The 15,155-nt window shown below is 31.4% G+C and overlaps 1 protein-coding gene across 1 annotated transcript in view; it reads right to left on the bottom strand.

Moving 5' to 3' along the window:
* Nucleotides 1-15,155, bottom strand: part of LOC114324460 (aromatic-L-amino-acid decarboxylase-like) — a 54,813-nt gene that overhangs the window by 15,111 nt on the left and 24,547 nt on the right. The window contains exon 4 of the mRNA XM_028272318.2: nt 14,974-15,087. Coding sequence (XP_028128119.1) covers nt 14,974-15,087 — 114 coding nt within the window. The remainder of the gene's footprint in view (nt 1-14,973; nt 15,088-15,155) is intronic.

The following is a 15,155-nucleotide window of genomic DNA, read 5'->3' as shown; positions in this document are numbered from 1 at the left end:
TTCAGTATTTCTGGTTCTTCGTATTCGCCTAATGTCTGTTGTTCTTCTGACGTCATTAAATAGTTTTTTCATGTACTATACCAAGTTGCGCCAATTTCTTCTTCATTTATCATCATTTTTCCTGTTTAATCTACAATTGTATGAGGAGCTTTCTTATGATCGAAGCCAGCTATTCAACATATTGAATGTGTCGTATTTGTACGCATTTATCCTATATCCACTTTTCTTTCGCGATCTTTACCTTTTTTTTATTAGTTTCTATTTTTTCTTATATTCCTCCCTGTTGTTTACCTGTTCTTTATGTGCTCTTCTTTGCTCTATCAATTCAAAAATTTCGTTGGTCATCCATTATTGTTTTTTACCTTTGATTCTTATTAGCATGTTTTTCTATTATTGTTAAGTATTTGAACCGCACATTTTAAAAACGTAATTGTACATACATTGGAGAATTTTAAAAGCTTTATAAATCAAAAATCTAATAAATCGTTTTGACATAAAAGCCTTGCCAGATTCAATTTCTTGGGCAAGTGTATGCTTGAGTTAATCGTTTTAACTAATACAAAAGAGGAAATGAACCTTTTCAAAGCTTCGAGGACTGAGATCTTGAGTCTAGCAACAGGAAATGTAGAACACAGGCAGGGGTGGTTTACCCTATTTTCCCTATTCGGACACTTCTATATAAATTTAATAATATCGATTCAAAATTATTTGACTCTATTTTTGAGATCCATTCGTGGGTAACAAATTGATATAATGCAATAGACCTGGATGCCGCGTACCAAAAAAAGTTTATTAATAGCAAGTTGAAAATTTGTTAATAGCTTAACGGTGTATAGTCGGACAAACTTTGATGTACGGGAACACTGGAACAGGGGAAGTCTTAATCGTGGAACAGGTTACAGCTTTCGAACGTCAGACTACTAAAACGTCCCACGTATTTTGTCGGACAGAACTTCCAATTGATTTGTTACCCTTTCATTAAACTCTCATGCAAAAATCAGACTGTTATTTACAACCAATATAATTCCTGTCATTTGACATGTTCTACGTGTCGGACTTATTAAAATGCCCAACATTTGTCGGACAAACATTTTTTCATATATTATTTAAAGTTTGCTATTGAATAAACTTAAAACAACGTACTAGTTTTCACAATCATATACTTGTCAATATGACACGTTCCATAATTAAAACTTCTCCTGTTCCAGTGTTACCATACATCAAAGTTTGTCCGACTAGACTCCGTTAAGCTATTAACACATTTTCATGCTATAATAATTCAGAAAAAGGTAACACCATCTCTAGGATAGGTTAAAAACTGAAAAATAATTGGGGTATGCTTATTAAAAAATGTTTGTAACACCATCCGTTTTCAAGATACAGGGCATTGAAGAACAAAACGTTTTAAACATTAGAGAGTTATTGCCACCGGCAAATAAAGGATCCTTTATTACAGGATACTTTAATAAAGGACAAATACAGGACGGGTCTAAAAGAGTGGTATTGCAAACGCAGTTAAAGAATCTTTTATTTTGACAAATGACATGAAATATTTTTGTAAATATAAAAATAACCTATAAAATTCCATTTGTCGATATAAATTAAAATAAGATAATTGAAGAGTAAAACGTTAAATTTAATTATTTTGTCATTTAAAGATGTTTAGAGAACAACATAATATATCCCATAATACTCATCGTTCAATAATATGGAAGTGCAATAAATTGGAAATACTATTTTAGGAGTTTTTAAATACTTTTGCATTATGGGTATATGTAATGGGGAATTTCTGGAGAATATATTATTAGGGAATAGTGGATATCCATTCCTCAACTACAACTACCGAATGACACCATTCCAGAATTTTCAGACAGAAGTTGTGTTTTTATAATCCATCACAAATCCCTTCAAGAATTGTTATTGAAAGAACATTTGGTATTGTGAAGAGATTTCCCATTTTACCATATGTAATGAGATGCAAGTTACCTTTTATTCAAAGAATAATATCAGCTTGTTCAGTTTTACATATTGCAGTAGTACATAATAGAGAAAACGTTGAAATACTGGCAAATGAGTGTGCTGTTGATATTGATATAGAAGCTGTGGCAGTACATTTTCAACCAGGAGCTAATCTAATGCGACTAAATTGTGTGTGTGTTTGTTTAAAATTATTGTTCGACATTTAAAGCTAGCGCTTAAACTAATTTTATTTTTATTGGACTGCAGTTTGTTAATAAATTTATATAAATATTATATTGGTGACTGATTTTAAGTATTTTATGATCATTAGCAGGTTTTAAATAATAAATTTATAAATATATACATACACGCTATTGGCGTTTGATCTTTTATCCATTATGGCTCTCTCTTTCTTTCTTTTCACCTCTGGATAACTAGTTATCAGGAAGTTTATCTGACAGATTAGATACTAATAGATATCTGACAGAGAAAAACTTCCCGTTAACTAGTTATCCGGAGCTGAAAAGACAGATACTAAGGATACTGTTATATAAACTTCCCAATAATTAGTTATCTGAAAATAAAAAGACCTCTAATCTGTCAGATAAACTTCCCGATATACAAAAAGATAATAGAAGAATTAAGCTTTATGCTGGTTTTTATTAATTTTTTTGGCAATGTTTAAATAAACAAATACTGATGGCATGAAATGGATCACGAACAAGGAGGAATGAAGAAGGAATTGGAGATTGTGTTTACCATTAAACGCATAAAACTGCAGTATCTGGGACACATATGATAAATCAGCACTGTTACTCCCTGCTGCAGTACATATTGCAAGGTACAGTCAAAGGTAAGCGAAGACCTGGTAGAGGGAGAATATCAATGGAACTGTTTCGAATAGCAGCTAGCAAGGTTACGATTGCTATATGATTTCCAACATTCGAAACGGATAAGAACCAAAAGAAGAAGATGGCATGAAAATGAAAGTGTATTAATACTTTTGATTAAAAACTTAATAGATTCTAATCTATAAAAGATTAAATTTTCAAAAATAAATACTTGAACCTTTGTTTTATTTTGTTAACCTGTTGTTATATATCTGTTGAATAGAACTCTATTTTGAATCTAGAATTTTAACAAATCCTAACTTTCATTAAAATTTATTGATCTTATATCTTCAATAAATATTTATTTCTATAGAAAAATGTAAAATATATTGAGTTTAATAAATGAGTTACTGATATTTTAAGTCTGATCATTGTAATTAGTAACAATTTAAAATTATTTACATAATATTCCTTTTTACAACTTCTTGTAATAACTCAAGCTTCAATAAAATGTTCTTTTCTATATTCGTTTGGGTCAAAACATCAATAATCTATATCTCAGAATATTACTTAGAGTTGTTTTTAATAAATAAAACCCAACATACAACTTTAATGATGAAAGTTTAATCAAATATCAATCCCACAATACATAAATTATCAATCCAAAGAAGCGACAAGATAAATTCAAAATACAAGTGAAGTTAGACCTTTCTTCACATTTTTGACACGTTATGTCAAAATAAAGGAACTTTGATTAAAATAAAGGTGTCCTCTAATTTTCCTTAAATACAGGCGGCCTGTATTTTATTAAAAGACAAAAATAAAAGACGCAATACTGCGCATGCTTATATGTCAAAATAAAGGATCTTTTATTACAGGTCGACTTAAAAGACGTTGGCAATAACTCTCTATTTTTACGATTTTGCCTAAACTTCTGACAACATTCTAATGAAATTTAGTGAGTGTTAAGAAGTAGGTATTTTGCATTTTTTGACATATAACTAAGAACTTTATATTCATCATTGGCGCGCATACGGGTAATGGTCTGAATTTTTTAAAGAAAAAATAGTCACTTTGATAATTACAAATCATTTTTGAATTTCTTGTTCAATTTGTGACAAAAAATCTGTCTTTTCTTTTTTTCCTACGATGAGTTGTTTTCATGCCAAAAATAAAAAATCTTAACTTTTACAAAGTATTCGAAATAAGTTTCTATAAATTCATAATATAAAACATTTGAAAAAAATTTTGTTTCTTCAACGCCCTGTATCTTGAGAACGGATGGCGTTACAAAAATGTTTTACTAAGAAAACTCGTTATTAAATTATTTTTCATTTTTTTACTTACCCAGAGATGGTATAACCTTTTTTTAAACACCCTCTAGAAACTTATTCCGACTTAAGGGTTAAGATGTTTCATTTTTTGCATGAAAATGGCGCGTCGTAGGAAAAAAGGGGATGATAGATTTTTCGTCACAAATTTAACGAAAAATTCAAAAATTATTTTTGATTTGAAATATCTCAGTGGCGTACTATTTTTTATCTTTATAATTTATAAATGTGAGCAGTACCCGTATGCGTTCGCATGATGATAATAAAATTCTTAATTATATGTCAAAAATGCATAATAACTACCTCTTAAAACCCACCAAATTTCATTACAATGTTGCCAGTAGTTTCGGCAAAATCGTTAAAAATGTGTAAAATGTTTTGTTCTTCAACGCCTTGTATCTTGAAAACGGATGGCGTTACAAAAAATTTTTACTAAGCCCCAATTAGTTATCAGTTTTTACCTACCCTAGAGACCGTGTTACCTTTTTCTGAAACTCCCTATATAAATTTCTTTAAATATTATTAAAAATAAATACATTTATACAACCTTGCTTTAATAAGTCTTTTAGGTATAATCGTCAACACAGCTTAATGACAATATTTTTCGTGAACCAACCCTGAAATCTAACTTCTTTGGCTGGAGAAAATGTTGGATAACGATTGTTCTCACGTGCTTTGTTCTCCTTTCATGAATCACTTGAGAGATAAAGGGCGAAATTATACACCTCGTTACTTACATGGCCTGTGTTTTTACCAATGAATAAATGTAGGAGCCGACTGTTGAATAGCAATCTTACATTGCCAGTAATCAATCATCTATTAGATATGACAACTAAATTAGTAATGTACAATAAGGATGTATAATTGGGCTGCTGGAAAACAACGAAAGAGCATTTGACCACATCGATAATAAGTATAGTTTTTTTACTACAAAACTACTCTTACGTTATTCAAGATTTCTGATGTCAGAACTCCACAGCGTTGTCAAAACTCACAAACGTAAAAATGTCAACTTGACATTTATAAAATAACTATCATATTCATGTTTTCTCAACGCTGTGGGGCTCTGCTATAGTCCAGGGTAATAAGGTTTTTTCCATGACACTCGAGCAGCCAGGGTACTGAAGCGTTTTTTCGACAGGTAATACCTATAAGAACAAATTGTAACTATTTCCTGCGTAGTATCTGGCGGCCATTTTTATTTATAAACAATTAACTGTCAAAAAATGGCATTTTTCCTTATTTTTTCAAATCAATGGAAAACGGTGAAACTTATGGTTTTTTTAGTACAAATATCTTTGAGATTATGGAAAAAGCTTAAAAATGACGTATTACAAAGTTTGATATACTCATTTATTGTTAATATAATTGAGAAAAAAGGTCGGAATTGCAAAAAAAATTAATTTCGCAATATCTATTATAAAAATTAGTGTACAGCTTTGAAATTTTTGTCATATAAGGGTTCTTTGGTGTTTAATATGTGATAAAACTTTCAAAGCGATTCATATATATATATATATATATATATATATATATATATCGGTTTTAAAACGTTCTCCTACGTCTTCCGATGCCTAGTCGCCATTCACTTCGGTCCATCCAAAGGTCTTCATCCAATTCTCTTTCTCTCATTTCTCGATTTATGCCTTCTCTCCAACTCAGGCGGGGTCTTCCTCTTTTTCGTCTACCATGAGGGGTCCACGTTAGGATTTGTTTCGGGAGTCGTTCTTCGGACATTCTTTGTACGTGTCCATACCATCTAAGCTGTTTGGTACTAATGTCATCTACTATTGTGTGTTTCACTTTCATTATTTCCCTAATTCTGTTGTTGGTTACCCTTTCTAATCTTGATTTTCCTGCTGAGCGCCTCCAGAAATCCATTTCTGTTGCTTCAAGTTTTCTCTTGTATCTTTCTTTTATTTGCCATACTTCACTGCTGTAAGTGATTATACTCTTAACAATTGTATTGTATATTCTATGTTTGTTGTTGTTTGATATTGACTGGTCCCAGAGGATGCTATTGAGAAGGGTAATTGCTTTTCTTCCCTGGTTGTTTCTTTCTTCTATCGTCCGGTCTACGCTTCCTTCTTGTGTGATGGTCATACCAAGGTATTTATATGCGTCGCAATGTTTAATAATTTCGCCATTCCCCAGTGTAAGGTCCTGCTGTGTCCCACCGATACACATATATTCGGTCTTCTTTATGTTTATTTCCAAACCACCTTTTGTGTACTCCTCTATTAATTTCCTTGTCATATATTCTATATCATCGTAGTCTTGCGCTAGTACAAGTTGGTCGTCTGCAAATGACAAAGTGTATATTGTATTGTTGCTGATCGGTAATCCCATGTTTTTGCATTTGCGTTTCCAAAGTTTTAGAGTTTGTTCGAGGTAGATCTTAAATAATGTCGGTGAAAGGCAGCACCCTTGTTTTAGGCCTTTGCTAATTTGGAATCCTCTCGATAGCCTGCTTCCAACTTTCACCCGTGATGCAGTTTTGGTATACAATTGTTTCGTCGCTGTTATTAAATTTGCGCTTATATTGGTTTTCTCTAATGCTTCCCATAGTTTGTTTTGTGGGATGCTATCATACGCTTTTCTTAAGTCCACATATAACATATGCACCTCCTGGTTAACGGCCAGTTTCTTCTCAATAATCTGTGTAATACAAAACAGATGGTCAACCGTTGATCTCCCTGCCCTGAATCCTGCCTGTTCTTCAGCTTCTATATCTTTATATTCGTTTTCGATTTTATTTTTAATCAGTTTTCCGTATATTCGGCTGATCGAGTTCGTTACAGCGATGCCTCTGTAGTTGTCACATTGATCCCGTCTGCCTTTTTTATGTATGGTGGATATCCATGATGTCTTCCATTCTTCTGGGATTTCCGCTCCGTTGATGCATCTTTGAAAGAGTTTAGCCAGGTTCTCATATAATTTTGTTGTGCCATATTTTATTAGTTCAGCTGGTATGTTCCCTGGTCCTGGTGCTTTGTTATTTTTTAAAAACTTACATACTTCTTCTACTTCTTTTGTTGTTACCCGTAATGGTGAGGCTAAGATATTTACATTGCTGGTATCACTGTTATTTAAAAATTCCGCTCTGTCCTCATTTAGGAGTTTTCCAAAATATTCGTCCCATTGATCCGGTGTGATTGCTGATATTATATCTCTTTTCTTTTCCTGTCGTAGCGATTTTAATACTTTCCAACTTTCTGTACTTCTCCGTCCTCCTAAATGTGTGTTAATCATGTTACACTTTTGCTCCCAAGCCTCATTCTTCTTTTGGCATATCATTTTTCGCACTTTAGCTTGGACCCTCCTGTATTCTACCTTATCGGCGTCGGTCCTTGTGTTCAGAAATTTTTTATACTTCTCTCTTTTATTTTTAATCTCTTGTTCTATTTCTTCGTCCCACCAATACGGAGTTTTTCTGTGGTTTTTTATTTGGAGTCCGAGGGCCTCTGTTGCTGCTTCCTGAAGACATGTTTTTATATAATGATAATGCTCTTCATTGCTGGTAAGCAAAGCGATTCATTCAATTGTTTAAATTTTATTCAAATTGTTTATCCCAGAGAGCATTTTTTTGCAATAACATAAGTCAGAAAAAAATTAAGTTAGAACCATTCCACAGGTGTCAAATGAAAGAGCATGAGCTATATTTTCAACTTGGTTTAAAACAAGTGAATAAAAAATGCATTTATTAGTAATAAATAATTATGCAAAAGTATCGTAAATCTTTCCTTATAAACTTTTTATTTTGTTATATAAGAAATTATATATATTTATTACAATTTTTAATCAAGTATGATATAAATAACATTACTTGGTAGTTGTGCACTTAAAACAGGGTAAAAAAAGTTATTTTTTTTTGGAAAAGTTATTCAAAAAGTTTATAAGGGAAGATTTACATACTTTTGCATAATTATTTATTACTAATAAATGCATTTTTTATTCGCTTTCTCTAAACCAATTTGAAAACATAGCTCACGCTCTTCCATTTGACACCTGTGGAATGGTCCTAACGTCATTTTTTTCTGACTTATGTTATTGCAAAAAAATGCTCTCTGAGATAAACAATTCGAATAAAATTTAAACAATTGAATGAATCGCTTTGAACTTTTTATCACATATTAAGCACCAAAGAACCCTCACTTGACAAAAATTTCAAACCTGTACACTAATTTTTACAGCAGTTATTGCGAAGTAATTTTTTTTGCAATTCCGACCTTTTTTCTCAATTATATTAACAATAAATGAGTATATCAAACTTTGCAATATGTCATTTTAAAGCTCTTTCCATAATCTCAAAGATATTTGTACTAAAAAAATCATAAGTTTCATTGTTTTCAATCGATTTGAAAAAAAAGGGGAAAATGCCATTTTTTGACAGTTAATTGTTTATAAATAAAAATGGCCGCCAGATCCTACGCAGGAAATAGTTACAATTTGTTCCTATAGGTATTACTTGTCGAAAAAACGCTTCAGTACCCTGGCTGCTGAAGTGTCACGAACAGGGTATATTTTTGTCTTATTACCCTGATCTACTATCAGATAACTTGAATGACGTAAGCCTATTTTTGTAGTAAAGAAAACATAATAAAACATTTTTCTTATTTTAGTACTGACATTGTAAATAACATAAACCTATGTTGCAATGAGTTGTTGACCGGTAAGACTCGTAAATGACCAGTGGTTTTGCAATTTTCGAGGTTGGAGCAACTTACAAATACTTGCGATTTAGATCTTATTGCAGTCAAGGTTAATTCTAATACCGATTTGAAAGTCTAATGTCAAATAAAAAGTAACAAGGTAAATTAAATGTATGAATAATATACTCATGAGTGCACAAATTAAACAGATTAAAATGCCCTTTAAGTGCAGTAAAATTAAACAACCAAATTTAATACAGCAAATAAAATAATCGGGTAATAGTTCTTAGAACTAAAATAGAAAAAAAATGTGACAACCTAAGAAAACACGTAGTGCTGTCTCCAGGGGGATACAACGGCCTCCTTGGATGGACTTATCCAAATTGTTTTTATGTATTTTGACCCGTAGAATACGAATTTTTTATGTAACAGTTAATCCGGATGTCGATAAGATTGTTATAAACAAAGAACTTGAGGAATTACATAACAGCGATTTTTCGCAAACATTTTTTTGAATTTTTTGGGTCATTCTAAGCAAAAAATGTTCTTACGTAGTTTGGTCTTAAGTTTTTTCGTAGGATGCATAATTTTCGAGATGAACGCGATTGAACTTTAAAAAAATCGGAAATTTGCAATTTTTGAACCCGAATAAATTTTGCTTAAAAAATAAAATAGCAATTCTCCATACGGCATTTGAAAGTTCAAGCCAAGTTATATCGGTTTTGATTACTTGCATTGCCAAAAATTATTTTTTTTATTGTCGAACAAAGCTATAAATAAATAGTGTTTTAATGCATTTTAAGGCATGCTACGTAGAAATTGCCTGTTTGTAGGCGCGCCTAGTCGGTCGATTTTAAATGAGAGATTCATTGAAAACATCACTCACGCACTATGTGTTTATAGCTTTGTTTAACAATAAAAATATTATTTTTAGCAATGCAAATAATCAAAACTGGTATAATTTGACTTCAACTTTCAAATGCGGTCAGCAGAATTGCTATTTTATTTTTTAATCAAAAGTTATTCGCGTTCAAAAATTGCAATTTTTCGATTTTTTGAAAGTTCAACCGCGTTTATATCGAAAACTATGCATCCTATGAAAAAACTTGTAAGAACATTTTTTGCTTAGAATTACCCAAGAAATAAAAAAAAATATTTTTTTTGCGAAAAATCGCTGTTATGTAAGTTCTTTGTTTATAACAATCTTATCGACATCCGGATCAACTGTTACCCAAAAAATTCGTGTTCTACGGATCAAAATACATAAAAAAAACTTGGGTAAGTTCATCTGAATAAAGGAGGCCGTTGTTCTCCCCCTGGCGACAGGACTAACGCCAGTAAAAACCAAATTTAAAGTTTTATTGGAGAGTAAAAAACTGAATTTGATTAAGAAAATTGTGGCAGTGCATTTTAATTGTTATATAGCTATCAAGGCTGAATTAGTTAATTGCCAAATTCGCAAGCTTTCCAATTGTCTGACCGAAACCTTCTGTTTCGGGCAACATCTTCCCTGATTGGTCAATCAATAATTGGACATTATATTTATTGTTTACATATCTAGTCTTGGCTGATTTCACTTGAATGCCGTCCATGAAGAGATTTTCAGATGAGCTTTTTTCTACGTTTGTCTTATGGTGCGTGTATGTGTTCATTTCTGGTTGCCTTAAGTAAAGTCGTGTTATGCCATCTAGTTTAATTTCGTAGTTTAGTAGAAATGAAACTTGGTCAGAATGCGCAAGAAACTGGCGGTATCAATGTTTGGTATAAATGTTTAAGAAATTCGATACGTCTCTTGCTGATGATAATATCTCATTAATCACGTAAATTAGTCATTAGTAGTTAACTTGCATATTAGTACAGTAAAAATTATTAGGCGATAAAATATTAAGCAAGAGAAATTAATTTTTTTTCTACTTTTTAGGACAAAAAGAGCCCAAAAAATTAGCGGAACTGAATTCAAACTTATTCTGCACATCATCAACTAAATTACGGTTCTATTGATATCCGAGAATACAATGTTGCCAAAGTGAATTTCTTATATTCGGTTTAATTTTTTTAACGGATTTCCGAGACGACTATATACAGGGTGTCTGCGTAACTTGGAACCATATGGGAAACTTTTTTAATATCAATTTTACGAAAAAAAGTCATTCTTTATAAAGTGCTCTGCATAGTCTAAAACATAAGATGCAATCATCAGATATCAAATTTTTTCAACAGTATACGAGGTATGACAAAAAATATGAATTTCGTTCAAGAGCAAGCTACCTTTATATTTCAAAATATCAAAAAATTTCATTATGAAAAGTTATTTGTAATTAAAAACCATATTCAAATATGAAATAACAGCCTTTTTCTTGAAAAAAAAAAATTCTGAAATTTTCCTAAATTACCGATTCCGAACATCACTTTTATTTATTAGACATGTAATAACTCTTTTATTAATATTTTTAGGAAAAAAAGTTATTCTTCATAAAAATCTGTGCATGGTCTAAACCTCAAGATGCAACCATCAGTTATCCAAGTTTGTTAATTTTATACGAGGTGTGTCAATATGAATTTAAAAAGAATTCTTTCTAAATTCATATTTTTTGACACAACTCGTATACAATTAACAAACTTGGATAGCTGATGGTTGCATCTTGAGGTTTAGACTATGCACAGATTTTTATGAAGAAAAACTTTTTTTCCTAAAGTTATTAATAAAAGAGCTATTACATGTCTAATAAATAAAAATGATGTTCGGAATCGGTAATTTAGGAAAATTTCAGAAATTTTTTTTAAGTCGAAGGCTGTTATTGCATGTTTGAATATGGTTTTTAATTACAAATACCTTTTCATAATAAAATTTTTTGATATTTTGAAATATAAAGGCAGTTTGCTCTTGAGCGAAATTCATATTTTTTGACATACCTCGTATACTGTTGACAAAATTTGATATCTGATGATTGCATCTTAGGTTTTGGACTCTTTCTAGAAGAGGACTTTTGGACTCAGAGCACTTTATAAGGAATGACTTTTTTTCGTAAAATTGATATTAAAAAAGTTTCCCATATGGTTCCAAGTTACGCAGACACCCTGTATAATAGACGTTTCTTTTGGATATAGGAGTAGGGAGCAAAATTCTAAAATTCAATTAAAAAATAGGTGATCGAATACGTTTAAAACAGCTTCTTTCTAATTGCACAAGTATATTTTTGGAAACTGTACAACCTCAGCTACAATTTCCACCTAATACCGTCTTCGTGGAACCATCTCCAGTTACGTAAGATGGTTTGTAATTTGAAAGTTTAAATTCAGCGTGTTTTAGGCGTATTTCGAATGTCTCATTCATTGTCGAAACTCAAAATCGAAATTTCACGTTATAAATTTTGAAGATTAGGCTCAACAATGGAAGTTCCACAATTATTGGTCAACAGAAGTGTCATCCCAAAATTGACATCCCAAAATTGATATTCTCAGCGAAATTCAGCTTGGTATCTTCTTTTTAGAAATCTGACGACTAGACTAGTATAAGAATCCGGTCTATTGTTTGTCTAAATTGATCACAGGTAATAATAGATTAGTTTTATTACCGATTTTTACTTGGATTACTAGTTCCCAAAAAATTATAATAGTAAAAAAATGTAAAACATCCAATGTAGCTATATCACAACACAAAAATAAACTATCTAGTCAGGGATCCTAGGCCTATTTTCACCATTTGCTACTAACAAGCTAATTTTTTGTGAGTAGCTTCATTTTCCTTGCAAGAAACTGTTTGGGAAAATAATAACTGTCATTATTTTCCTCCATAACTCTGAAAATATCGACCGGACAAAAAAAATTGCAATGAAATAAATTATAGAAAATCACATTTTCAACAATTTAAGCTGTCATACTTTTTGTCGAGAAGTTGAAAATGGCGAAGATATTGAGTAAAAACGGTTCCCGTTTAAAATCAAAATGACGAATAACGCAACGGTGGAATTCAGTCGAGATTTTAAATGTACACTACTATTGACCCTCCCTAAAGATTAGAAAAATAAAATTTCTGGGCAGCTCGGCATGCAAGGTTAGGTCCAACATAGTCCGTTCTTTAACGGTAAAATATTGCAAAACCTCTAAATTTTAAAGAACCGCTTGGATTGACATAAAATGTGGCACAAACATAGCTAACAAGTCAAAGAAAAAAGTGATATTGTGCCGATATGTGCTTTTGCCCTGCTCTTGGGGGTGAAAAATATTCGTCCAAAGTAAGTCAGAAAGTGGATAAACTGGCTAATTTTAAGTAACTTTTGTTCTATAGAGTTTTTTCACTAAGTCAATACTTTTCGAGTTATTTGGCAGTGAATATGTTCATTTTTTCAACAAAATAACCGCGCTTTTAGACGGTTTTTCTCAAATAACTCAAATAGTAAGTATTTTGTCGAAAAAACATTCTGAGCAAAAATATAGCCTGTAAAAAATTTAAAAAAATGGTGTATATATCACGTCTCTATACCTAGTAGAAGCAGAGTTATAGCTAATGAAAAATAGGTTCATATTCGTCAAATTCCAAATGGAATATTTTAACGTGAAATAACCAAAAATGAAGCACATTTCGGGGAAACTCATTACAACTTATTTAAACTGTTTAAAAAAAGCTTCATTTTTGTTTTATAAAAAAAATTCTAGCATCAAAAGTAAACAAGTTACGCTCAAAATAAAGTTAGTCCCTTTTTGTTTTGGTAAAAAAATCGAGAAAATGACCCCCTAATTAGTATCTTAAATGAACCTAATCGTTACGACTTCACAAGTTTCTTGACTCGTGTATGTATTGTTTATATGATCTGTAAGTTTCATCGGTTCAAAGTCCTTATTATTGAAAGGGCTGTAGTTAAAAAGGGGTTGAACGAGTCACTGATCACGAATGTATGCAAATTTAGAAACACCAAATCTTAATCAATGTTTGTCTAACGGAAAAACAAAAAATACATGATATTCAGAAAAGCAATGCTGACTTTTTTTTGTTTTTCGAGATTTTTGGTATCTCTAACAATTTTTAAGCGATTTTGAAAAAAAAGCATATTTCTCAAAATTTAAATTTTTTAAAATATTACTTTGAAACCAAATTTTTTCAAAAATAAGCACTTTGAATTGATGAAACTTACAGATCATATAAACACAACATAAGTAAAATAATTTGTGGAGCGGTAACGATTAATTTCATTTAAGTTGCTAATTAGGGGGTGGTCTTCCCGATTATTTTTTTGCCAAAACAAAAGAGACCAACTTTATTTTGAGCGTAACTTGCTTAAATTTAATGCTAGAAACTTTTTGTAAAAACATAAATAAAGATTTTTTAAACACTTTAAAAAAGTTATAATGGGTTTTCCCCAAAAAGTGCTTAATTTTTTGGATATTGTACGTCGAAATATTCTATTTGAAATTTGGTGAATATGAATCTATTTTTCATTGGCTATAACTCTGGTTCTACGAGATCCAGAGACATAACGCGTACACCATTTTTTTACTTTTTTATAGGGTATATCTTTGCTAAGAACGTTTTTTCGACAAAATACATACTTTTTGATTTATTTGCGCAAAACCGTCTAAAAATGTGGTTATTTTGTTGAACAATTAACACATTCACTCGCAAATAACTCGAAAATTCTTGACTTGGCGAAAAAGCTCTATAGAACAAAAGTTACTTAAAATTAGTCAGTTTACCCATTTCCGGACTTATTTTGGACATATACTTTTTTACCATCAAGAGGGGGTGAAAGTCACCCCCAGGGCAAAAGCACACATCGGCACAATATCACTTTTTTTCTTTGACATGTAAGCTATACGTATGATAAATTTCATGTCAATCCAAGCGGTTCTTTAAAATTTAGAGCAAAAACTGTGAAAGAATGTACTACAGTCTAACCCGACTGGACTATCCCTGCTATTATCTTTGTTATCTACCACATACGGAAATTGTTGTAACGAAAAAAGTTAGGCGTCTCGTCAAAACGAAGCTACTCACGTAAAAATTGCCTTGTTAGTAGTAAATGGCAAAAAATAGGTGGATCCCTGACTAATTGTGCATGTGGTTGCATTGGTGGAAAAATATACAGAATCGACTAAAGTAACCTTGGTCGTGTAGTTGCAATTAAAAAATTTGTTTTAGTTGTTTTTATGATTAAAAAGGTTTGATACCTAGCAAAATGCAAATATCGAGGTTGATATACTTACCCAAGTGAAACCTATGCAGGCGATTGCACCGCTGAGTATGTCGGCAACAATCGCAGGATAAGAATTGGCCGTCGGATAATAAGCGTGAAATCTGGGTGAATGCCAGTGAGTTACCTGTAATAACAATATTAAAAGTATTAGAACATTTTCACGGTTTTTAGGTACTTAAATATTGTTTAAAT

Source organism: Diabrotica virgifera, chromosome 1 (assembly GCF_917563875.1).
Source record: "Diabrotica virgifera virgifera chromosome 1, PGI_DIABVI_V3a".
Lineage (NCBI taxonomy): Eukaryota > Metazoa > Arthropoda > Insecta > Coleoptera > Chrysomelidae > Diabrotica > Diabrotica virgifera.
This window is presented reverse-complemented; position numbering and strand designations above follow the sequence as displayed.